Here is a 24,003-nt window from a genome sequence, read left to right on the forward strand (position 1 = left end):
TGAATGAAACGAAACTGAAGCCAGCATCTCAGGAAGAAACAGTACAGAGCTCAATCACCAGTGCGAGTGCTTGCAGGATGAGGAAGTGGTAGAGGTACTGCAGTGCCAAGCTGAGCAACACCCAGCTGAGGTCGGCCAGGGGCTCTGTGCTGAATACACCACCCAGCCGCATCAGGTAGCAGGGCACAGCGAGCATCAGAGTGTGCTGCACCCAGTACACCTCTTGCTCCAGTGGCAGCAGCCGTGTGTTCAGCACCGGAAACAGCAGGGCCAACAGGGGACCGTTCAGCCAATGGACGTGCACTCGAAACAGCACCGTCAGCAGGCGAGACGTGGGAGGTGCGGCCAGCATTACTATCTGAAACGTTGTACGTCTGGCATACATTTTGGCCATCTGCAGCAGCAGTTGATTGTTCATAAAGTACTCGGTACCGCTTAGTTAGAACAGGACGGGTCCAATGATCCTCCACTGTGTTACAGGGTCAGATGTACCTCTGCAGCTGCACGTTGAACTGTAAGTGTGGCGTGGGACCAGGGAGGTGAGTTCCTGCTCTGATGAGGCAGCGAGTCGTGCTATACAGGAAGGCTTCAGCTGCATGGCATGTCCACCCTCCCGGAAAAGGTAACAACAAAAATATTCTCTGTGTGTGGCTAGAAAAAAATTTGTATTCAATAATATTTTCTAGGGGCAAAACTGTGATATTGTAGGTCTGGCACGTAAAACCCACAAAATATTGTTGACTCCTCTCGAAGACTTATCAAAACATGGCCGAAATGGCTGGATGACAATGCCTCATGGACTGCTTTGATGACCTCCGGCCTCGGGTACCCTCCCAAGGTCATCACCACTCTTGTCCGGCACTATGAAGAACTATGGTACATTGCCCTTCATGTGGTCGATGTGCCACATTTGTCAAATGACTCCTCAACCTCTGAATGTCCTGTACTGGAACTGTCTCCCTGACCTGTATGGCCAATTTATTAGAGACATTTTACATGCATCTTGAATATTATAGTACATGTAAGTATTTTATTGATTTTATTATAAAAATGAAATCATTCCACAGAAGAATATTCCGGGGGTTTTTTTTTGCCCCTTTTTATGCTATTTCTTCAGCTTGCGTACCAAGTACCAGAATTAAAACCTGGAATACTATGATTGCCAACAGTTGTTACAGTATCCATGGGGACTCAATCTAAATGATTCTGGTGAGCAAACACACAAAAGAGGTCATTTATGCAAAATGTAGTGAGACTTTCTTGAGTAAGAACATCTTGCCCTCATGCACCCTATCATTTAAGGCAATCCGGTATGACACCAAACTCAACATGTTTGTATTCCTTCCAAGTGATCCACAATGAGCATTGTGCTTCACACTAGATGCATCCATGACGCACTGCTCTTACTTTCATGCGACTGTGCACCAGCTATAATCCTGCTGTGTATGCAAACAATTTTCTGTTGCCAAACAGACTTTTTTGTGTAATTTCAGTCCATATTCAATGGTCTAAAATTCAAACCCATGTCAAGCAGGCAAGCTGATGCCCTTATGGGGAGTGCACTTCGAGACTTAGAGTGACACTTCAGGCTACGCGGTGCTAAATAGAAAAACAGAGCGCACTGGCTGGGAAAAAGGCAACAGACTAAGACTGCGTTTTTTTTTAAGATTTATAGGTTAAACAGCAGTATTCTTCTAAAAAGCTATTTTTCAATGTTGTATTAAAAATAAAAACAAACAATCTAGCATAAACCCTTTATCTAATGATGAAACATAAAAACTTAATCTAAAAAAATACTATAAACATGAAATTAATGAAAAATGGAAACTGCACCATTAGTTGCGCACACGATAAACTCGTTTTTTATTGTGCTGTCTTGCTTCTTGTTAAACACCAATTATTTTGTTAGAAGCTGCTCAACTAAAACAAATTTCTGTGTCCTTTTTTACGCATTATATTTTTGTGCAATTGAAACCAGATTTGGCCACATTAGATTTGGCAAAGTGTGCCATGTGACCATAGCTCGGCATACTCACTCATGAGTACACTCACACTCATTTGAACGCTGTGAGTGTGAGTATGAGTGATAAGGGGCGTGAGTAGAGATGAGTATGAACGTGAATGAGTACTCATGAGTGTGAGTAGAAGTGAGTATGAATGTGAATGAGTACTCATGAGTGTGAGTTAGTGGTGCAGAACTATTGGTAAATTGACTATCGATAGCATCGATAGTTTTTTTTTAAACTATCGATAGTGTAAACAAACTATCGATAGTACTACTACCGACAAACTATCGATAGTCCAATCGGTAATACCATCGGTAATATTACTAGCAATATTACTGCCATGCGTGTTTTAGATGCGAAGTATCTTATAGCGGAGTTCAATCCGGTGGTGGTGGTGGTGGTGGTGGTGGTGTGCGGCGTGACCGCCCTTACTGCGCATGCGCATCCCCTCTCCCCTCCCCCTCTCCACTTTCTCTCTGCCATCCCCCTCTCCCCTTTCCCCTCTCATCTCCCCTTTCCCCTCTCCCTTCCCCCTCTCCACTTCCCCTCTCCCCTCCCCCTTTCCACTGTTCCCCTGAAACGCGCGGGCTAGAAATGCCGAAATTCTCTCCTGCGCAACGCCGCGATGAGCACCAGCGCGTGCGCGTCCCCTCCCTCTCTCTCTCCTCTCCTACGCTGCCCCCCTCTCGCACGCCTGCCGACTGCGCTAAGGGAAGACAAGACGCACCTAGCGTTCCTCTTCGCGTTCCACGACGCGAGGTCGGTAGCATGCCCAAAGAACGCCAACGGAACGCGATCGTGCAAGTGCTCCGGCTTCGCATCGCCTCATGGTCCCCTTTAGCGGGAAATGGTGTAATTTTATTGCTTTGTTTTGATGTATTCGGGTTTCACCAACAAAGACTATTCGCAGCGTTTGATGCAGACAGCACCGCAATGTTTGAGAAGCATCGCGATTGTTTAAGATCATTTTCTTAAGATTACGCGCGGGACGCTAATAGTCACATTTATTCGAGAGCTTACGCAAGGACGAGCGATAATGCTGGAAGGACTGATGTCTGATGTATAAAAGGCGAAGCGTTCCACCGATTATCAGATTACTCTACGGCCGGCGACTGTTCTAACCCATATCAGTGCGCATCAGGTATCGCTTGTATTTCGAGTTTTGATTTTCTGGGCACAAGTTCGCCCAAATAAAGAGCTCCGTATTTCCCAGGCTTGCTGCAGCATTCTTCACCCTCACAACCACGTGACAGTACTATAGATAGTGGTGCGAATAATGATGCTGTTGCTGGCTGGCCATACTGCCAAAATATTTGCGATTGCCTACTATCAGCTTCACTTAATTTATGACCAATTTTCGGCGAGAGAAATAAATTATATCGGCAGTGAAAATCGCAAAATATCTCCATGAGTAAATTCATATTCAAAAGCAACGCGTTACACCTTACAATTACCAAACTTAGTTCTTGGTAATTTCTTTTTATTTCGAAAGCATAAATTGCAATATAAAACCACATGTAACGGCTTCCTTTCCGCTACAGCTGAACAGCTTGACTTTATGATCATGTGTCAGCGAAGCACTCAGGTGAAGAACACAAGCACATCAACTTTCTCGCCCTTCAGCCGGCTCCTCCGGCTGCACTATGTACCACGAGTGCGAAGAACGAATCTGCTGCAATGAGTTCGCGCTGTTGATTTTATACTATCGATAGTACTTACTATCGATAGCTCTATCGATAGTATCTTTTACCATCGATAGTTCGATAGTCACTCCGCTGTCGATAGTATCGATAGTACTATCGATAGTTCTGCATCACTAGTGTGAGTAGAAGTGAGTATGAACGTGAGCGAGAACTCATGAGTGTGAGTAGAAGTGAGTATGAACGTGAGTGAGTACTCATGAGTGTGGGTAGCCATGAGTGTGAACGTGAGTGCTCACGAGTGTGAGGAGACCTGAGTGTGAACGTGAGTGAGTGCTCATGAGTGTGAGTAGACGTGAGTATGAACGTGAGTGAGTACTCATGAGAGTGAGTAGATGTGAGTATGAATGTGAGTATTGACGGGTGTGAGTGGACGTGAGTATGAGCGTGAGTAGACTTGAGTTGAATGTGAGAATGAAGTGAGTGAGTGCTCATGAGTGTGAGTAGGCGTGAGTATGAACGTGAGCACTCATGAGTGTGAGTAGATATGAGTATGAATGTGAGTGAGTACTCATGAGTCCGTTAGCGCATAATTGTTTTTTTTTTAACATGGTGTGAATGCTCTTTAACACCAATATCTCGCATATTTGGTGCTCTACTTGGTGCCTTTTGATCTCGAACCTTCATATATGAGTTATCAGTGGTCGCAATTCAGTAAGGATATTTTTAATGAAAGTGGTGACAGTGGTGACTCACACGAGATGTTTTTATCAAGAACTTCCCGTGAAATAGTTTGCAGGGGGGGGGGGTCAACCTGCCCCCCGCCACTCTTCTACGTAACTCACACCTCTGATTAATAAATATTGAGCTGGCATATGAACGCTAGTGCTTTGAAGTATGTGTGCGTCGGCATGAGCATAAATGTGAGCCGACATACGGCTGATAATAATGCTGAAGTTGTGTAGATAGAACCATAGGCTGACAAAGAAGTGTTGAGCTCACTCAGACTCACTCAAGAGCTTTTATTTTGCGCTTAGGGCTCACTTGGACTCAGACTAACCAAAAGTTCCCTCTACCAAACTCACTCGGACTCAGACTCACTAAAATATTTCTGATCCGGACTCACTCGGACTCAAGCTCACCGAAATATTACTCACCCGGACTCACTCAGACTCAAGCTTGATCTGAGTCTGAGTGAGTCGACTCATGAGTGAGTTTGCCGACCTATGGTGTGAGTAGACGTGAGTATGAATGTATCGAAGAATGTAAGTGGAAATGAGAATAAACATGAGTGAGTACCTATGAGCGTGAGTTTAAGTGAGTATGAAAGTGTGTATCAATGAGGGTGAGTGGAGTGAGTGAGATCGAATCGATGAGTGTGAGTAGAGTGGGTATGAACGTGAGCGAGCGCCGACGAATGTGAGTAGACGTGAGTATGAATTTCAGTGAGCCCCGATGAGTGTAAATATAAAAGTGAGTGATTTGGATTTAAAACCGCTCTTTATGCAACGCACCGTAGCTATATACACCTATGGCATGAGTGTTTTGCTTTTAACAATTTCTCAACGAAAACAAATTTTAACAAAAAAGAAGGCGGGAACCTCGTTTTGTAATAGTCGCACGCTATGCGCGAATGAAAGCACTCCTGAAAAATCACAAATTGCTCCCGGAGTAAGCCCGGCTTTGCGCGGCATATCCGGCGCCTAAGCGCACCCATCGGCAGTCATGGGCACACCGTGAGGGGTTATTTACCGCGTCTTTTATAAACGTAATCTGTCTCTAAAGACTCAGATAAACACATGCGAGTGCGAGCGCCCGAACGACACCGAACGCGCGCGGACACCATCTGCCTTGAGATCAGACATATCAAATGATATAGAATCACCGTACATAGCACCCACAGAGGCACGTACGCTCATTCTGTTCTGTTGTAACGCATAACTTCACCGCAGATGCAGGCAAACCCTGAAAACAGCAGCCAGAAATGAGTGTAAAAGCGTGCACGGCGGTGGCCCCGGCAACGCGTGCCATCGGTATTGGCCACGAGATCGAGGAAAGTCGGCACCTAGCAGCGAACGGACGAAGCGTGGATGCGGGTGGCCCGCCACCGCTCCAGCAGCAGTGTGTCGTGTTTGTTGCTGGAGAATTCGATGGAAGTTGCAACGGGGACGATTTGCTCGACATTCAGTAAATGCACTCTTTCTTTTTTGCAATTGAAGGTCGCAGAGCCAATCGCTTTTATTTTTAGGGGCGAAGCTCCTAAAGCCGTGGGTCTGTCCTTCCTCTGTGACCGGTTTGTAACCACCTAGTTGGGGCCACCTCTAGCTCGTGAGAAGCGCGCGTTCTGGTATGCAGTAGAAGAAGACGACGACGTTGACGAGTGAAACTCTCGTGCGTGTTCGCCTGTATGGCCTTCTTTCTTCTTTACTGCGCGCGTTCTGGTATGCAGTAGAAGAAGAAGACGACGTTTCAGAAGTAACGTGCCATGAGGCTCCCTCTTGGCACTGCTTTCTCTTTAGCTCGGAGTCGCCAGATGGAAGACAAGGCTGCGGAATGGAGGGCACGGAAGGCGGCGGCAGCGCGCGCTCGCAGACAGAATCCTGAGGTGACAGCCCGCGAGGCCGAAGCTGCACGTCGACGCCGCGAAGCAGATTCCGCCGTTCGAGCCCGCGAAGCCGAAGCTGCTCAACAAGCTGCACGGCTGCGGCGAGAAGACCCCGCCGTTCGAGCCCGCGAGGCCGAAGCTGCTCGACAAGCTGCACGAGACTTAGTAAAGAAGAAAGAACGCCACCCAGGTGAACACGCATGAGAGTGTCACTCGTCAACATCATCTTCTTCTTCTACTGCATACCAGAACGCGTGCAGTAAAGAAGAAAGAATGCCACACAGGCGAACACGCACGAGAGTCTCACTCGTCAACGTCGTCTTCTCTTCTACTGCATACCAGAACGCGCGCTACAATATCTTCCACGAAGGACCACACTCGCGCCAATGCATTGCCGTGCTGCAACGCGAGTTCGCTTCGCCCCACTCATCATCGTTCACCACGTGGATATGCTGTGATTTTTTTTTTTCTAAATAGCGATGCGAAAAGAATTCGTTTAATGCGAGCGCACCACATACGCTTGTCTTCTAGCTTTCCGGGCTTAGCAAAGACAAAAAAAAAAAAAAAAGTTCCGTCACGTTGACTAACGAGAAAACAATGTTCTGGCATGGTTGGTCGCGGTGCCTACTGCAGTTTGTTGAATCGCCCCTTGCGAGGCAGCTTATCCTAATCAAATACGCGCTATGGTAACTTCAACTTTGGTACTATATCAGGCCTCAATCATTACTGGAAGATCCGTTTAAAAGATTAAAGAAACAAATATATCAGCATGAGCTATGGTTCATTCTAAAAAGACAGGGCGTGCAAACAAGGACACAAGAAAGAAGTCAGGGCACCACAAGCACGCCCTGTCTTTTTAGAATGAATACTTACCAACTAGCTCAGCTCTCTGTTATTCTGAGCTGTGGTTATCACCTCGCTTTCGGATACTCGTTCATCGCTTATATGGTCCGTCCGTTTCTGGCTCGCGAAACGGTATTTTTTACTCTGCACGAGTTCGTGCACAAACTGGACGACTTTCGGCGCTTATATATTTCTACCTCGAAACACTGAGAACGCTTCTTGTAGTTGGGTAAGCGCGACGGAAAACGCGCAAGCAACAGTAGGTAAGGCTAGGTGACTCTCGCTTATAGGACTCGCAGCTAGCGTGAACAAACCTTGCATTCACGGCGAAGGTGGCGCACGGAGGATGTAGGCCGCATTGCATACTTGGAGAGTCAGTTCATTTACTTCTTCGGGATACAGGAACCCAAGCTCAAGTTTGGGGCGCGACGACAGTGCCGCGCTGCAGCTCTGGAGAGAAGCTCTGGCGCAACCGGGTGCAGGCGCCGACTCAACCTGTTTGTAGGCAGCGGGAACACGCGCGCGCGCGCTGCACAGTCGGTGCGGGGCACTGGGGCACTGTGCCGACAGCTTGGCACGCTGAACCGAGAGGCTTGCTGTGCGAAGCTGCATTTCCACGTTGGCAGAAGCGACCCCGCGGAAGCGCAAGCGAGGTCAGAAGTATTGCGGTGTCGTGGCACGCGATTCACGTCCCGGTCGTGTCACACGAGAAATAAAGGCGGCAAGCGTGGATAGCTGACAGCGCTGTCTCGCCTTCTATTTTGGCCGTCTGAGTTCATCGCTTTCGTTCGTTTCGACTACCTGAATCGGTACGTAACGCGGCGCATGCACGCAGCGACTACAGTAATGATTACTCGCTGTCTTCTCGCATTGTGAAAGTCCATGCAGTTACGGCTGTAGGTGAAGCAACCTTGTGTTTTGATTCCCCGTGTTCGTGAGACCTACCCGTCGTTGTTGAACGTTCACACTCGAGCGTTGCGCGGTTGGTTGAATTCAACTGAACTCGGCACATTGCCAGAAGTTCGGCGCCTGCAATTCACGCGTTGGGAAGGCTACTTTATCATGCTGGAATGGACGTCTGTGCATTTTCAGCAAGCTTTGACATCGTTCTCCAGGTTTGCTTTGTTTTTGTCACTTTATTAGAGTGGTATCCACTTAATACATGCTTTGCAATTGCAACCTTGAAGTAACCACCTTCTGACTGTGCGATTTTCTAGCCGCGTTCGCGCAGCAGGTTTTATATGCCTGTCAAGTCGACATCCTCATAAAGAGAGTGCAAGCATGACGCGAGAGCCGAAAAAACGAGGCGAGCAGTTCATCTTGCTTCACAGTGGGTATTAAGCTCAGCTAGCTGCCTCGCGTCTTAATCGGCAGGTGATTCTCCAGCGGCACGGAGGACTTGACTCTAACCTTCTCAGGAAACAGTGCCATGGCCGTGTAATTTCTTTTTTTCGCACGCCGAAAATGTTTGTTCACGAAAGTACACGGCTGCTACTGTAAGCATGTCATATCAAAAGAACAATCATATGATTCGTAGTCCACACCGCCGAACATCGATAGCGTGTACAGCTTCATTTCGGAGTGCATGTGGACCATTATTCCTCTTTAACATGACAGAATGAGACTTACCTCGGCCGCGAGATCGAGCGGAGTCGCCGCCTGGCGGCTACTGGCTGAAGCGTGCCTAGTGTGGATTGCTCCCTGCGTCGTCTGCTAGCCACGTCGTGTTTGCACGTGCGCGTAGCGTACGCCATGCACGTCCTCAAAGGGTGGTTTGTTCCGTTACGTTAGCGCAAGTTTAACTGCTTGTACGCGTGTTTAACACGATGTACAGAAACATTTGACCTTGTTTGGCTGCATATGAATTGTAATAAGATCAGTAAGTGCACTTGTCGAGAGTGCTGTGTATTGTAGTCGTACCCACTGCTCGCCAGAATGATTTCAGATTGACTGCAGCTTTCTGGTTCAAGCACATCGTAAAGTGCACTTGGCATCGTCACAAACATGAGGAGTATTAAACAATGCGTGAATGTAGCGCTTTAGCGACTCAGTGTTAAAAAAAGAACGAGGTCCAATAGTCCATGCAGGCATGCACTTTCCCGTTGTTGTTAGGTGTATAACTGCGGCACTGTAGTTTATCGGTTGTGCTTAAGATGTCCTTTTATTGTACGGTCGTCGTCCCCTAATGATATTTCTATTAAGTAAAGTCTGACACTTTGGTGCTTAAGCTGTCCCCTGAAGAAACAGAAAATGGAATAACACGGAAGTGATAAAACCGAGTTGCCGTGCGCAATTTTAACTTGGGGCGAACTTTACGCAGAAACACCCATGTCCTTAGATTTAGGTACGCTTTAAAGAACCCAGATGTTCAAAATTGTGGGTATTGCCCTTCGCTCTGGATAAGGAAGACGCTACGTAGCTCGGGCTCACGCGCTCACGGCGGAACGGCGGCCGGCAGTCGAGACCGGGACTCCGCCCAGTAAAGGTGTTTTTCCTTGCTCTGCCTCAGTGTACTTTCTGAGGGCTTCAGCCGACCCTTGGCCCTGAGCCTACATTTGGCACCCGTAACGTGGGGCCGGCTGGTAGTTCTCGGAGAGGGACGCGGAGGTCCTCATGTGGCAGGCTTAGTTTTTTTTCTTCGCGAGTCTTTTTCCTTTTTCTCGTTAGCGGTTGTGGTGTGTTTCAAGATCTTGTTTGCAGCCTCGTCTTGCGTGAGTACGTTTGTTTTCCATGGACACCCGCTCGACTCGCCGAGCAGCCTCGAGGACCGATGCGGACGGGCCTGGAGTCGGGAATGAGGCGGGGGCTGATGGCGCGGCAGAAACCGGTGGTCAGCAGCCATCACCTGGCGGGACTGCTTCATCGTCTCGGGATCCCCCCGTGCCTCTTCTCGAGACCGCCCGGGCTTGGCTCCAGGACTTTTTTGCCTTTGTTGCTCCCGTGCGCGACGCTCTCGCACGCACGCCGCCCATGGCGGCCCTGCCCAAGTTGGATGTTCCAACGTTTACCGGGCACGCCGCCGGGGCTTCGATCACTGATTTTCTCGACGACCTCTCCGTTTACAGGTCCGTTCACGGCATCTCGGAGCTCCAGTTGCTCCAGCAGGTTCTGCCCGTTGCCTTGACAGGTGCCGCGAAACGATGGCGACGTCTCCAGCCCCCGTTCCAATCCTGGGATCAGTTTGTCGCGGCCTTCCGAGCAGAGTTCCTGCCGGTCGACTACGACTACCGTATGCGGCGTGAGCTGGATGCCCGCACGCAACATCCAGACGAGGGTCTGCGAGAATATGTTTGGGCAATGCAGGAGCTGTTCCGTCGGGCTGATCCCACCGCTCCCGAGACCGTCAAGGTTTCACACGTTCTGCGGCGCTGCCATCCCCGCTTTAGGCCATACCTTTTTGGCTATTCATTTCTCTCCCTAGACGAACTTGCAGGCTTCGCTCGACAGATTGCGGAGACGCTCTCTTGGGAGCAGCACTATACGCCCCCACCACCCGCCGACACTGTTCTCGAGCCAGCCTGCGCCTGGAGGGAGACAAACACTGAGACAGTGCCGTCGCACTGTCCCCAGCCACGAACTTTCGTGGCGGGCCCGGACGGAGAGCTCAGCTCTCTTGGCCCTACTGGCGGAAACTCTCCGCGGTGGCAGGGGTCTTGGACTTCCAGAGCTTCCCCGACCGATGATCCCCTGCCACCAAACCGGTCCGCTCCCTCAGACCGGCAACGAAATCCTCTGAACGCCGGAGGTCCCTCTCGTGCCGCTTATCGGCCGCAGGCACCGAGAGGTTATCGGGAAGACATGAACCAGGCTGGCTCATGCTACAGCTGTGGTCAGCGTGATTACGATAAGTTATGTCAGACTGCCACATGGCCATCCATGCGGAAGGACATCATCCGTTACGCGCGAAGCTGCCCCGTCTGCCAACGGGTGAAACCACGTGGCGGACTCCCACCTGGCTTGATGCAGCCAGCACTTAGCCAAAGTCCCTGGCAAATCGTCGCGTGTGACGTAATGGGTCCTTTTCCCCATACACCTAGGGGCAACCGTTACCTCTTAGTGGTTACCGACCACTTTACAAAATGAGTCGATTTATACCCCTTGCCCGTACTAACTTCGCGCAGGATTTGGCGTTGTCTTCTCGATGTGTTTTCCAGGTTCGGTTTTCCAACACAGTTGATAACGGACAACGCCACGTACTTCACTAGTCGTACATTTGTCAAGGCATGTTCAGCGTTGGGCATCAAACTCAAAAAGACATCGCCATATCACCCACAAGCTAATATCACCGCACGCGTTAATCGAAACTTGAAGGCGATGCTCAGGGCGAACACCACGGAACATACGCAATGGGATGTTAACCTCTCAGAAATGGCGTTTTCTACGCGTACCACGGTCAATAGGTCCATGGGTTATACACCCGCATTTCTTAACTTCGGGAGGGAGCTTTCATTTCCATTAAGCCACACCCTGGTACCATCGCATCCGTCTTACCCTGACACCCGTACTTTTACAGAAGCTCGGCGAAAGCGTCTTTCCAATGCCGTCGTTGCTGCTCGCGAGCAATTGGATATGCAAGACTCGAGCAAGCACGTCAATACAACACCCACCGTCGTCACATTCAGTATGAGCCCGGCGATTTAGTTTTGCGCCGTGCACACTATTTGAGCAACGCATCTAAAGGTTTCTCGGCATCCTTAGCACCTAAGTGGGAAGGTCCATTTAGCGTTTCACAAAAGCTTGGTAACTTATCCTACCGTTTGAAACACACCACAACCGGAAAACTCATAGGACCAATACATGTCTCCGAGCTTAAACCTTATATCGCCTAACTCCCCACTCGCTGGCACATTCAACATTGGAAGCTGCAAGACAGCAAGTTCACGTTATCCTCGTAGCATTGCACGCCAGCTCTTTCAGGCAACCCTTACAAAAGTGTGTTTAGACAGTCTATAGACTGTCTAAACCCATTTTTAGACAGTCTATAGTCTGTATAAATATATTTTTGCAAGGAAATGCTCCGCGCGATCTCCAGATGCATTGTACCCGGCGCCGGTGGCCTTCACCGATGTCCTCCCGGAAGTCCCGTTCACGTTCAGCCCCCTGGGACAGGTCTCCCGCTGTTCGTGGGCCTCGTTACCCGCCATCGAGAGGCCGTGTCCGCACGGTCGCAACATGGACCGTCCTCGACTCTACCGACCGTCCCGTGGCCTGGACGTCGCGTCTCCCTTGGGAGATCCAGCCCCGCCCTTTACTTGGCGACCCACCGCTCGATGCTCCGGAGCCGTTCCGTGGACTCCTTCTCTCAGATCGGCACCCGATCGAGCCATCGCAGCCCTACACGGCCAAGGAGACCAGGATCCTTTGCCGGGTCTCAGAAATTTCCCGCCGCGCCCACCAGGACGGCTCCCTCCACCGCAGCCGCCTCCTTGCGGCAACAATCCGGGACACCATCCTTCGACCACCGCAACCACCGCCAGCTCCAACAACCGTCGAGGCCGCCGTCGCTCTCCTTCGCTCGGCCCGGCCGGACCTCCTGGCGCAGGGTGTCCTTCCAGCCCCCACCTCGGTGCCACCCCCTACCCTGCCACCACAGCCACCCGTCGATGACCTGCTCGATTTCGACGAATGAGCCCCTGCTCATCGAGGGGGAGGGGGTAGTGTGGGTATTGCCCTTCGCTCTGGATAAGGAAGACGCTACGTAGCTCGGGCTCACGGTGTAACGGCGGCCGGCAGTCGAGCCCGGGACTCCGCCCAGTAAAGGTGTATTTCCTCGCTCTGCCTCGGTGTACTTTCTGAGGGCTTCAGCCGACCCTTGGCCCTGAGCCTACAAAATTAATCCAGACGGAGTGCCTTACATTTATGTCGTATAATTGCACGCAAAACCTTATCTTTTTGTACATTATCTAGAGTGTTTGTGTGGCGTTGTTATCGATTGACGGAAGGCAGCGGACATTATTTGTTTGAAAAAAACATACTTGTCCCACAAAATAGCCGGATCTTTATTGCACCCCTGTAATATACGTAATCAATCGATGAAAGCTCTGTGCTGAACTGTTACCTTTTTATACTGCTACTGGAGCAAGAACAAGTATGTAGATGTTTAAACGTCTCCGTAGCGCCAAAGCGCTGTCAGCCTCGTAGCTTACCTGACTAAACTTATCAATTATCCTACATTTCATGGCGAATTGAATAAGAAAACAAAATGCGTATGCGCATTCGTCCGAACAGTGGTATTGAACACATCGCACAGGAATACGGGCTTTCTTTCTTTCTTCTTTTTTTGTATCCTGATGAGCAGGAAGTGAACACTAAAGTACTTCAGTCGCGCTACAGCAGTGCGCAGTAGGCGGAACACACGCTGAACATGTACAAATAAAACAACAAAAAAACGTCATATAATGCGAAAACACAGACTGTCACCCCAGGCGAGGATCCCTTTGGCAAATTGCGCCTTTCACTTGTTATAGTGTATGGGCTTCGTGCATCGATTCGACACTGAAGAGCTTAGATATATTACCAGTAAGCTGAAGCCAACGCCTTTTATTCGCCGACAATCAGCTCAAACCGCTCACAACGAAGCGCCGCGGTGTGCATTTGTATACGCGCCGCCGACCGCCTATCCACACTACCGCAGCGACGGTGCTGCCACCTATAGCCCGACCTCGTGGCGATGGTGACGAGATTTAGCCACAGTGCGCTGCTGGTATAAATTCGGTTGCGACATTACGATGAACGAACGATCATTTGTTGATCATTTTTCGGCGCAAAAGTTATCTTCGCGCGCGCGTGGTGGTGGTGGCAGTACGTAATAAGAGAGGGGGGCAGATCATGTTTAGTGTTAAGAGACGGCTGTCTTGAGCTGCAGTCACATTGTGAATGGAGTTGCGAATGAAGAAATTTGCGGCATTTACATTGCTTTTATGCCTGATATGTACCATGAATTCAAGTGGTCATCAATAAAATCCGAATGCACTGATGACCACTTGTTTATTGTTTCCTTGGTAATTTTGATAATTTGGCATTCTGTTAATTCGACATTTCCCTTGAACCAGTGTTAACATCCGCGGTTTGTCCCTAAGACTATCCATTACAAACTTACAAATTTGCACGTTCGGATGTAACGAGAATATATGAGAGATCATCTTAGATGCGAATGCATACAAAACGTCCAGTGTGACAGACAGATGTGAATGAGACCCGGCGAGGTTGAGTAGGTGTGAGTGGTAATGATCGAAGATGGGAGCTATTAGACCTTGTAGTGTGCACGTATCTCACAGGAGTACGGCCACTGGCGTGGGTTCGGACTTAGCGAGCCACAGGGCCGCGTCTGCCGTCGCCTCGCGTAAACTAGCGCGCCGCTGCACACGCATGTTCGAGCGCAAAGGCGCCGAGCGCAGTGCGGCAAGTACACAGTACTGCTCTTTATTGCCTGCGGCAACACCACAAAACGCAGTACAACGCCCGCTCCCAAAGGCGGCGGGAGAAGCAAAACAGGCTTAACCACGCCACGGGCGAAAGTACAACACAAAGGGTTCCTCTAGCACGTCTCCGCGGGCAAAAGGGTTCACGGCAACACGCTGCAGAGGGAAACGGTCCCTCGTGACTATGCTGCGTACTCTTACCATCTCCGACCACAGGGCCCAATCGCTCGAGCAAGGGCAAACTCCGCTCGCGTTGGCTTCGATAGGTACGGTTTCGGCGTAGTATGACCACGCGCGAACACACCGCACCGCTCTTCAGCCTAGCGTTCAGAAAAGGATAACGTAAGGTAAGCGCTCGCCGCTGGTGCAAGACACCGTAGCGAACTCCGTCCGAGCGAGCCCAAAACAAAGGAGCCGACGGACGGGAAAGAAAACACGTGCTTACCCTACGAGGTCCAGAGAGTCTGACCCTCGCGCCGCGCAAAACGTCTCGCGAGACGCGAGCACGTGAGACTCGAACGTGGCGCCACCGTCGAGATCCGGCGCCGGGGTGAAGGGGGTTAACGACACCCCCGCTCGCCCAGCGTCGTAGGACGGCGGAGGAGGGGAGCGGCATGATCGGACATGAGGATGGCTGAATAGGCGAAAAAACCCGTGCAGTGGCGACGGGCAAGCCTCAATCCCCACAACCTGTAAACGCGAGTATCTGTGAACGGGAGTGTACTTCAATATGGACATCAGGGGCCGCATGTGAGTGTGAGTAGAGCGGAAAGCTTGGCATGTTCATTCATGAGTACTCATTTCAAAGGCATGAGTGTGAGTATGAGTGAGTGACGAGGGATGCGAGCAGGCATGAGTATGAAGGCAACATACGAGTGTAGTAGGTGTGAGTATGTATGTGAGTGAGTACCCATGGGAGTGAGTAGACATGAGTGAACGTGAGTACAAATGGCTGTGTGTAGGTGTGAGTATGAAAGTGAGCACCGGTGTGAGTAGGCGTTAGTCGGTACTTACTAGTATGAATGGGTGCAAGTATGAACTGAAGGCGGAGTGAGTACCGGTGGGTATGAGCAGGTATGAGTATGAACGTGAGAGAGTGCCCACAAGTGTGAGTACCCTTGAGTGTGAACGTGAGTACTTATGAGCATAAGTGGGCGTGAGTATGAACGTGAGTGCCTATGAGTGTGAGATGGCGTGAGTGTAAACGTGAGTGAGTACGAGCAGATGTGAGTAAGAGCGGAGTAAATGCTATGAGTGTATGTAGGGGTGAGTGTGAACATGAGTGAGTAGGTATGGGAGTCAGTGCACGTGAGTGAGTACCAATGAGTGTGAGAGGTGTTACTGAATGCGAGTGAACACTTATGAGCGTGAGGGGGCGTGAGTATGAACACGAGTGAGTACCAATGGTCGTGATGTGTGAACATGAACGTGAGTGAATGCCTATGAGTGTGAGGAGGTGTGAGTATGAACTTGAGTGGGTGTGAGTGGGCGTGAGTATGAATGCGAGTGAGTGCCTATGAGTATGAGTAGGTGTGAGTATGAACATGAGTGACTACTAATTGCTTTAACTTGGCGTGAGTATGAACGTGAGTGAGTACGTATGATTGTGAGTATGAACGTCAGTGAGTGCCTATGAGTGTCAGTAGGCGTGAGTATGAATGTGAGTGAATGCCTGTAAGTGTGAGTATGAAGGTGAGTGTGCCTATGAGTGTGAGTAGGCGTGAGTATGAACGTGAGTGAGTGCCTATGAGTGTGAGTAGGCGTGAGTATGAACGTGAATGAGTGTCTATGAGTGTGAGTAGGCGTGAGTATGAACGTGAGTGAGTGTCTATGAGTGTGAGTAGGCGTGAGTATGAACGTGAATGAATGCCTATGAGTGTGAGTATGAACGTGAGTGAATGCCTATGAGTGTGAGTAGGTGTGAGTATGAACGTGAGTGAGTGCCTATGAGTGTGAGTAGGCGTGAGTATGAACGTGAGTGAGTGCCTATGAGTGTGAGTAGGCGTGAGTATGAACGTGAGTGAGTGCCTATAAGTGTGAGTAGGCGTATGAATGTGAGTGAGTGCCTATGAGTGTGAGTAGGCGTGAGTATGAACGTGAGTGAGTACCTATGAGTGTGAGTATGAACGTGAGTGAGTGCCTATGAGTGTGAGTAGGCGTGAGTATGAGCGTGAGTGAGTGCGGAGGCGGAAAAAATTGGGGTGAGTATGAGTGAGTATTCTCTTACAGTGCCGACCTATGCATGTGACACTCTGTGCAGATACAGCTCTACTTCTACTGTTACATGTGTTCTATAGAAAGAAATACAAAAAAAATGAATTCAGCGAAATTTAACTAAATCTCATCAACATTTGCATCAATATATTCATAGCTGTTTCCTGTCTGGCAACAGGCCAATTTCTCCAGAGCACATTTGTGGATGTACCATGCGGCCAGCACAGTGCACGATTTTCAACCAAGTGGAAAATTACAAAAAAAAAAGTCCTGGTTAAGTGTAGTAGCAGTAATGCCTCGAGCTTTAGCTTTAGATTAAGTCAAAAGCAATGTGCATTGAGTAGAATGGCAAACTAGTTTATGAACCATTATACATCTTTACTTCATCAAACTAGACATTTGCATTTCTTTCGGCTGGAAAATAGCAAAGGATCGAAATAACAAATGCTTGATCCCATAGAGGCTCCAATGAAGACCTTCATGCCAGAGAATATAATTAGCCAGAGCCCACTTGGTTTGCCTTCTTTTACTGGAACAGCTTCATCTATGAAGTGTGCTACAGTAAAAGCTCGTTAATTCAGAAAATTCAGACGCATTCTCTGGTTATGGGAAGCATACGTATTGTTTAATGGCATCAAACTCTCATTAATTCGGTCATATTTGGACACAAGCCATTTTATTTGGACGACCCTCGAAGCGCGCAAAGCACGACGCGGCACAAAGGAGCGGAAACGGCTGTGGGCCTTTAGAAAGGCATGGTCGTCATTCACAATCTTACCACAATGACTTTATTGGATTTCAGAAGCTGTGGCAAATGTGTTTCGATATGACTCGATGCACAGAAACTGTGTGGGCAGCTCTATCAGTAATCGCGGTGACTGGAACAAAGCTGCGACAACCAGTAATTTCGTTTCGCCACATGCCTTCAAAACTGCTTAGTTGCCATCCATGACTGTGCATTAGTGAGCCAGATTTATACAATAGTAGCAGATGCGCCACTCGGCAGTTTCAACTAATAGGCGTAGGCTACACGCATGCCTTCAGAACTGCACGGACAGAATGTGCCTTTTAGCGACTACGGTTTCGTCCACAGCGGATGTGGCACTCAGCAGCTTCGTTTTGACTTCAAGCAATGCGTGCTCAATGTGACAAAACTCAAACATGGTGGAAGCTGTTGAACATTAAGAGCTTCAGCCGCAGTCTGCACGCTGGCATAAAACTCATTTGCTACTTTGTGATGAATGCACAATCAGATGCCAGCCATTTTTCCGGAGAAAAAAGTACCGTCATGTGCGCATGGTGGTGTTGGCGGTGGCAGTGCATAATAAGGGACGGGGGTCTTGAGCCGCGTTCACATTGTGAATGAAGTTTGGAGTGACGAAAATTGTGGCTTTTACACTGCTCTTATGCAACAAAGTACTGGACTTGCGTATTCACCTAGGAAATGAAAATACATTGATGCATTAGACACTTGTTCATTGCGTTCACGATACTTTCAATAATTCGACATTCGTTTAATTCGGACATTTTTTGCAGTCCCGTGAAATTTGAATCACAAGCTTTTACTGTACCTTCTCACTTCCAAGCCCGACAAAATAGATTTAAACAACGTTGCTATGCAGCGTCCACACCTGTAGCATCGTGATGATGTGGCAGGGGTTGAGGATGTAGATGACGGTGCGTGAAGCAAACTTGAAACCAAGCTCCATGCCAAACACCAAACATAGCAGCACCAGTAGGCAGCGCTTGCCCCCGCGATCTTCACGCACAACCTTTGGCGCTGGAGGCACCTGCATCCCGAAAATGATTAAACTCGCTCTATTTTGACACAGTTATGTATACATCACATGTGCACACTTACGCATACTGTGACAGAGATTCACTCAATACTGTCTTGAAAATTCACTTTTAAAACATTTCTTGCATGTTCACTAACATTAAAATGCAATGATCAAGACTTGAGCTGCGGAGATGTTTGTGTTATCCAGTTGGTTTCTATAGACAGTCATCTCTGACTGACTTGAAACTTGCGAAGAAAAAATCCAAGCGTAAAGATATCTTCATAACTCACAGCCAATTTGCTTTATGTCCACTGAGGCCCCTCCCAACCATCTCCTTATATTCCGTGAGCAGATTCCATTTTGTCCCTACAAACTTAATTTAATCGCTGCCACCCTCACGCCCTTGGCATCCACTGGTTGTCCTATGCATTACGCAGCCAGCCCAGGTCCACTTATTTTAGCATCAGCTACCACTGTTTGTCGTCTGGCCCCTACCTCTTTGTGCTACTCCGGTCATTTTTTGCATTCCAGGGCATGGTCTTTAATTTCTTTCAAGTTTCTTTGTTAGCCTCCAAGTTTCAGCCCCATTTGTTAGAACTGGAAGTATGCAATGACTACATACTTTTCGTTCTAGGGATAGCAGCAGTTTGCCTGTCATGATTTGGTAATGCCTGCCATATGCACTCCCATCCCATCCTTATTTATTGGTGAATCTCAATTTCACCACTAGGCTCCTTTGCCAGTGGTTGACCTAGGTATACATGCGCTAGTGGAAAGACTCTTAAGGATTGGTTATATAAAAAAAATTATTTTCCTTTTGCCAAGCTATTAATCATTACCTTTGTCTTCAATATACTCATTTTAAACCCTATTTTAAAGGGCCAGTGAACAACCCCGTGTCCAAAATGGGTGATGAAGCGATAACTGCTGTTGGGACTCGGGACTGGCGGGTCTCGACTTTGGTAGCTGGCCCCCGTCCACGGACCTATCGTCCAACATAGCAGAGAGGAGGGCGCACGTACGTGAAGACAGGTTTATTTACATAGATGCATGATGAGAGATATCAAGAGAGAGAACTTTTATAAAAGGTCTTCGGCTTATAAAGCCCTGAGCCTGCCAACACTGAGGGCCTCGAGACCGGTGTCCGCAGCTCCCGCCAATTCTGTGACTTGCCGTCCCAGCGTCCAGCCTCTGGAAAGGAGGCAATGAGTCATACAATCCACTCGTAGGTCGAGAAGTCCAATTGGTGAACACCAGTACAACACACACTTCACGTGCCACGCCCCGACGACTTCAATCCTGAATGTCAGCGTGGAGGAAGTCTGAAAGGGGAAGGGGAGGTGTCGTTGACCTCATGGAAGATGGAGACAGCTACAGCGGCACTGTCCCACGCTGACAAACACTGCACAACAAAAGGGTGTTCCTGAAACCTCCGTCAGGTTTCTCGCAACCGGGCTCTCCAGGAAAATCGCGGGCCCTCTGCCTCTGTCCAAGCATGAATGCAAGGGAGACAGCATTCCGACAGACAGGTGCCTGTACAATGACGTCTGTCACGAAGAATTCCAAGGCCGGACGTAGCCATGGCAGCATTCCTGGCTTGCTCGACCAAAAGCCACCTCCAAGACAATTTGGCGCGTCATGCCTCCGTCCGAACGCCAACCCATGGGGACTCCTGCAGGCCGACAAGTTTTCTCACAATGGCGCCTGCCATGGTAAATTCCAGAGCCGGTCGTAACACTACGCACTTGTATGATGTGAACATGCTGCCACAAGGATTTTGCGAATAACTGCTGTAATAAGGAAGTTACAGGGTATAGAACAACTCGCTTCAGGTGGTTTCAGTTCCTCGGTTGGCCTTCCCACCCTTCTCGGAGGTCAAGAGGGGTTGGTGTAGCCCGCTGTCGTGACTACACCCACTTCGGCAACCTAACACGTCATCGGCATGCAGCCAATGACCGAGGTAGGCTTGCTCCTTGACTTGCTCGTGTCAGAGCAGCCCGGTGAAGAACTGAAGTATTTGCGCCACCAAAACCGCATCAACGTAGGGCCAAGGCGCCGTTTCGTAGTGCAGAGGATCAATCGAAAAAGTCGGTGCAACGTAATGTTGCCCATGGGTAAGATTACGTCACTTCGCGTACGAGGAGGATTGGACAAAAGCTAAAGATGGATGCGGGAAGTGCTTTTCAAAGTGGAGCGTCTGCGTGGCGCTGTGATATTAATAAAATAAGATCACCGCAGCTGTCTGCACGAATTGGCAAGCTTGTTTGGTAGATGTAAAAAAATACAGACAGAGCCTGTTCACTAGCCCTTTAAAGGGACACTAAAGGCAAATAACAATTTATGTCAGCGTGAAAGCTCAATGTATGACGTCTAAAACGGCAATATTATCAACAGCAGTGCCCTACTTACCGAGAAATTAAGCTAAATGTATCACACGGTGAGCGCCACGAGTGGCACATTTTGGAAATGATCCCAGTGACGTGAGAGAGTTCGACTACAATCAATCGCTCGTAATCAAACTAGCTGCAATAAAAAAAGAACCTTCTGAGCATAAAGAGACGTAATAAAATGCTTCTTGTTCGTTTCTGTTGGATTCATGGAAAAAAGAACCTCTTTGGCGTTGCCATGGGGAACGGCGCACGTGGTTCAAAGGTTCCGTTTTTCCCGAACTGCGCTTCGCCCGACACCCTGCTTCGCTCATGCGGTCGCGTCTCAGTGGTAGTTTCGGTATCGCGAACTGCCGCGTGTATTTTGTGCGCTTGTGAAAGTCGCTCTGACAAAAAGTTCGACAAAATGCCGCATGCATGTGAATGTAATATCTGGGGTTTAACGTCCCAAAACCACCATATGATTATGAGAGACGCCGTAGTGGAGGACTCCGGAAATTTCGACCACCTGGGGTTCTTTAACGTGCACCTAAATCTAACTACACGGGCCTCAAACATTTTCGCCTCCATCGAAAATGCAGCCGCCGCGGCCGGGATTCGATCCCACGACCTGCATGTGAATGTGATGTTGCCGGATGCCCGAATGGTGCACGCCGCCAGTGCACATCGCCCCACAGTAAAGGCGGGCAACGTTGGGCATGGCAGCAGTGACGTGAGAAACACAGGCGGCTGATTTGAAGTGCGCTAACGCAATGCAGACCACTAAACCGTGATTTTATTTCAATATAAGCACTTCTTTGGCACAAAAGTAGCACTACAAGGTTTCTGGACCGTTATTTCAACAATCAACGTTGACTTAATATTTGCCTTTAGTGTCCCTTTAATACTTTCTCGGTATAATTCCTCAATTATTTTTTGAAATTCATCGCCATAATTGCTGGTGAAGGTAGAAAACCGGAGGCACTGCTATGATTGCTGAACAGCACTATGTCATTCCTGACTTTTTTTTTTTTTCTTTGGGGAATTACTGGCAATTCCTATTAAGTTGCTGCAAAAGGTGGCTCCCCATAAATAACCTTCTTTCCACATGTGAAGTCAGTTCGGTTTTTATGGCGCAAAAGCAGCTAAGGCTATGCTGCGCTAGTCCCAAAGTGTTGAGTAATGAACAGTGAAATGATGCAGTTTTAAAGCTTATTTAAAAAGCCACATTCTTTCAAGGAGTTTAGCACGCCATGCAAGAGCATAAGGGGATCATCTCCAAGAAGCAGCCTAGGGTAGATAGGCGTGTGATGTTTGTATAGCTGGCCGAAATGTTTTCGTCTCTGCATAGCAGTACGGGGACATGCGGTTAGGATGTGTATAACTATTAACAGTTCTTAACATCTTTCACATGTTGGCCGTTCTTCATTTGTCAGTGGAAAGTTGTGTGTGAGGTGTGTGTGCCCACTACGGAGTTGGCATAACATGACTTCAATAAACTGGTCTTGGTGACAGCAGGTCTTCCATTTGCCAAGTATGGCCTTTATTAGATGGAGCTTATTGTTTGTACACGAGTCCCATCACTGCTGTCAACAGGCTAACTAATTGGCTTTACTAATCATCCGCTGGCTGTCTTTAAGGGAAATTTTCATCTTTGTAAGTGTTTCGTCAGATGCTAAAGAAGCACATTTATCGGCTTTTTCATGGCCGGGCATGGCTTGGGACCTAGCAGAAACGGCCTCGCTATTCAGAACGATCATATTTAAATTATCACCAACCAAGGACTCACACTCAAATGTAGAGCTTTCAACGCATTTAAGAAGTCAGTGTATATTATTGCTTTCCTGTGTTCACCACAGATGATATTGCAGACCGCTTCATACAAGGCATAGACTTCAGCTGGATATGCAGTGAGGCAATCTAAGACTGACAGCAGATTCCCTTGTCCCAATACCAATACACACGATTTTTCGTTTTTGAGCAGTCTGTGTAATATTCGACGCAATCTCTTATATTTGTGCTGAAGTGCACGCAATTCCCAAATTGTGTGTTTTGGTAGGGTGTCTTTTTTTAGGGAGGTTAGGGAAAAGTCGCAAAGTAGTGTAAGGTCAAACCATGGGGGCAGCCTCGGTGGTTTGTTTGTTATATTGAGGGCCTCTTCAGATATCACATACGTGTTGCAGTATTCTTCGAACCGTAAAATCAGTGGCTTGATTAAATGTGGCTTGTTTAAGTAGTATAAGCGTGAGTCGCATTTCGTGACAATGTCGTGCTTTATGTGTTCAGGTGATGACTTGATTCTTAAAACACAGGACAGGGTTAGTAATATTCTTCACTGACCTAGAGGAGGTTTGTTGCAATCTACATATAAACTCCACAGAGGCGATGTTCTATAGGCACCACTGGACAGACGTAGGCCGAGATTGTGTACAGGGTCAAGGCGTTGAATGTACGACTCCAGTTCCGAGCCGTAGACAACACAACCATAATCTAAAATACTGCAGACTACATAACGGTAGATATGTAGCTGGCACAGTCGGTCAGAACCCCACTGTTTGTGGGATGACACTTTTAAAAGGTTGAGTGCTCTGTTTGCCTTTATTTTTAGTGTGTTTATGGGGGCTAGGAAGTTGAGTTTTTGGTCGAATGTAACTTCTAGGAATTTGTGTTCTTGTTTTACTGTTATCACGACACTGTTTAATAGCAGAACTGGGCCCAGGCATGATCCTCTTTTTTGCTTAAAAAGAACAGCAGTAGTTTTTTGTGTGGAAAAGCGAAAACCAGTCTTGTCAGCCCATTTTGTCAGTTTACTTATAGTGATTTGGAGTTGTCATTCACAGGTTGACAGGTTTGAGGCACAACAAGCAATTCAGAGATAGATCATCAACATAGACAGAGTGCATGACTGTGAGGGGGATAACCTTATTAATGTTCATTGTGACTATGAAAAGGGTAGTTCTGAGAATGCGACCTTGTGGTACGCCATCTTCTTGGACAAATATTCGTGACAGTGTTGTGTCGAGAAGTACTTGAAATGTTCGATTAGAGAGGAAATCACCTAGGCACTTTAGCATTTTTCCACGGATCCCTAAGTCTACAAGGTCTCTTAGAATCCCATATCTCCACG

At 48.4% G+C, this 24,003-nt stretch overlaps 1 protein-coding gene across 1 annotated transcript in view; it reads right to left on the minus strand.

Moving 5' to 3' along the window:
• The window catches only part of LOC119377891 (transmembrane protein 164), a 30,100-nt gene extending 11,557 nt beyond the window's left edge, over window positions 1-18,543 (minus strand). Inside the window, exons 1-2 of the mRNA XM_037647183.1 lie at window positions 18,361-18,543; window positions 59-358 (exon numbers count right to left, since the gene is read on the minus strand). Coding sequence (XP_037503111.1) covers window positions 59-358; window positions 18,361-18,525 — 465 coding nt within the window. The 5' untranslated portion in view covers window positions 18,526-18,543. The remainder of the gene's footprint in view (window positions 1-58; window positions 359-18,360) is intronic.
• Window positions 18,544-24,003: the final 5,460 nt, after the last annotated feature.

The sequence above is a fragment of the Rhipicephalus sanguineus genome, unplaced genomic scaffold, assembly GCF_013339695.2.
Source record: "Rhipicephalus sanguineus isolate Rsan-2018 unplaced genomic scaffold, BIME_Rsan_1.4 Seq6021, whole genome shotgun sequence".
Taxonomy (NCBI): domain Eukaryota; kingdom Metazoa; phylum Arthropoda; class Arachnida; order Ixodida; family Ixodidae; genus Rhipicephalus; species Rhipicephalus sanguineus.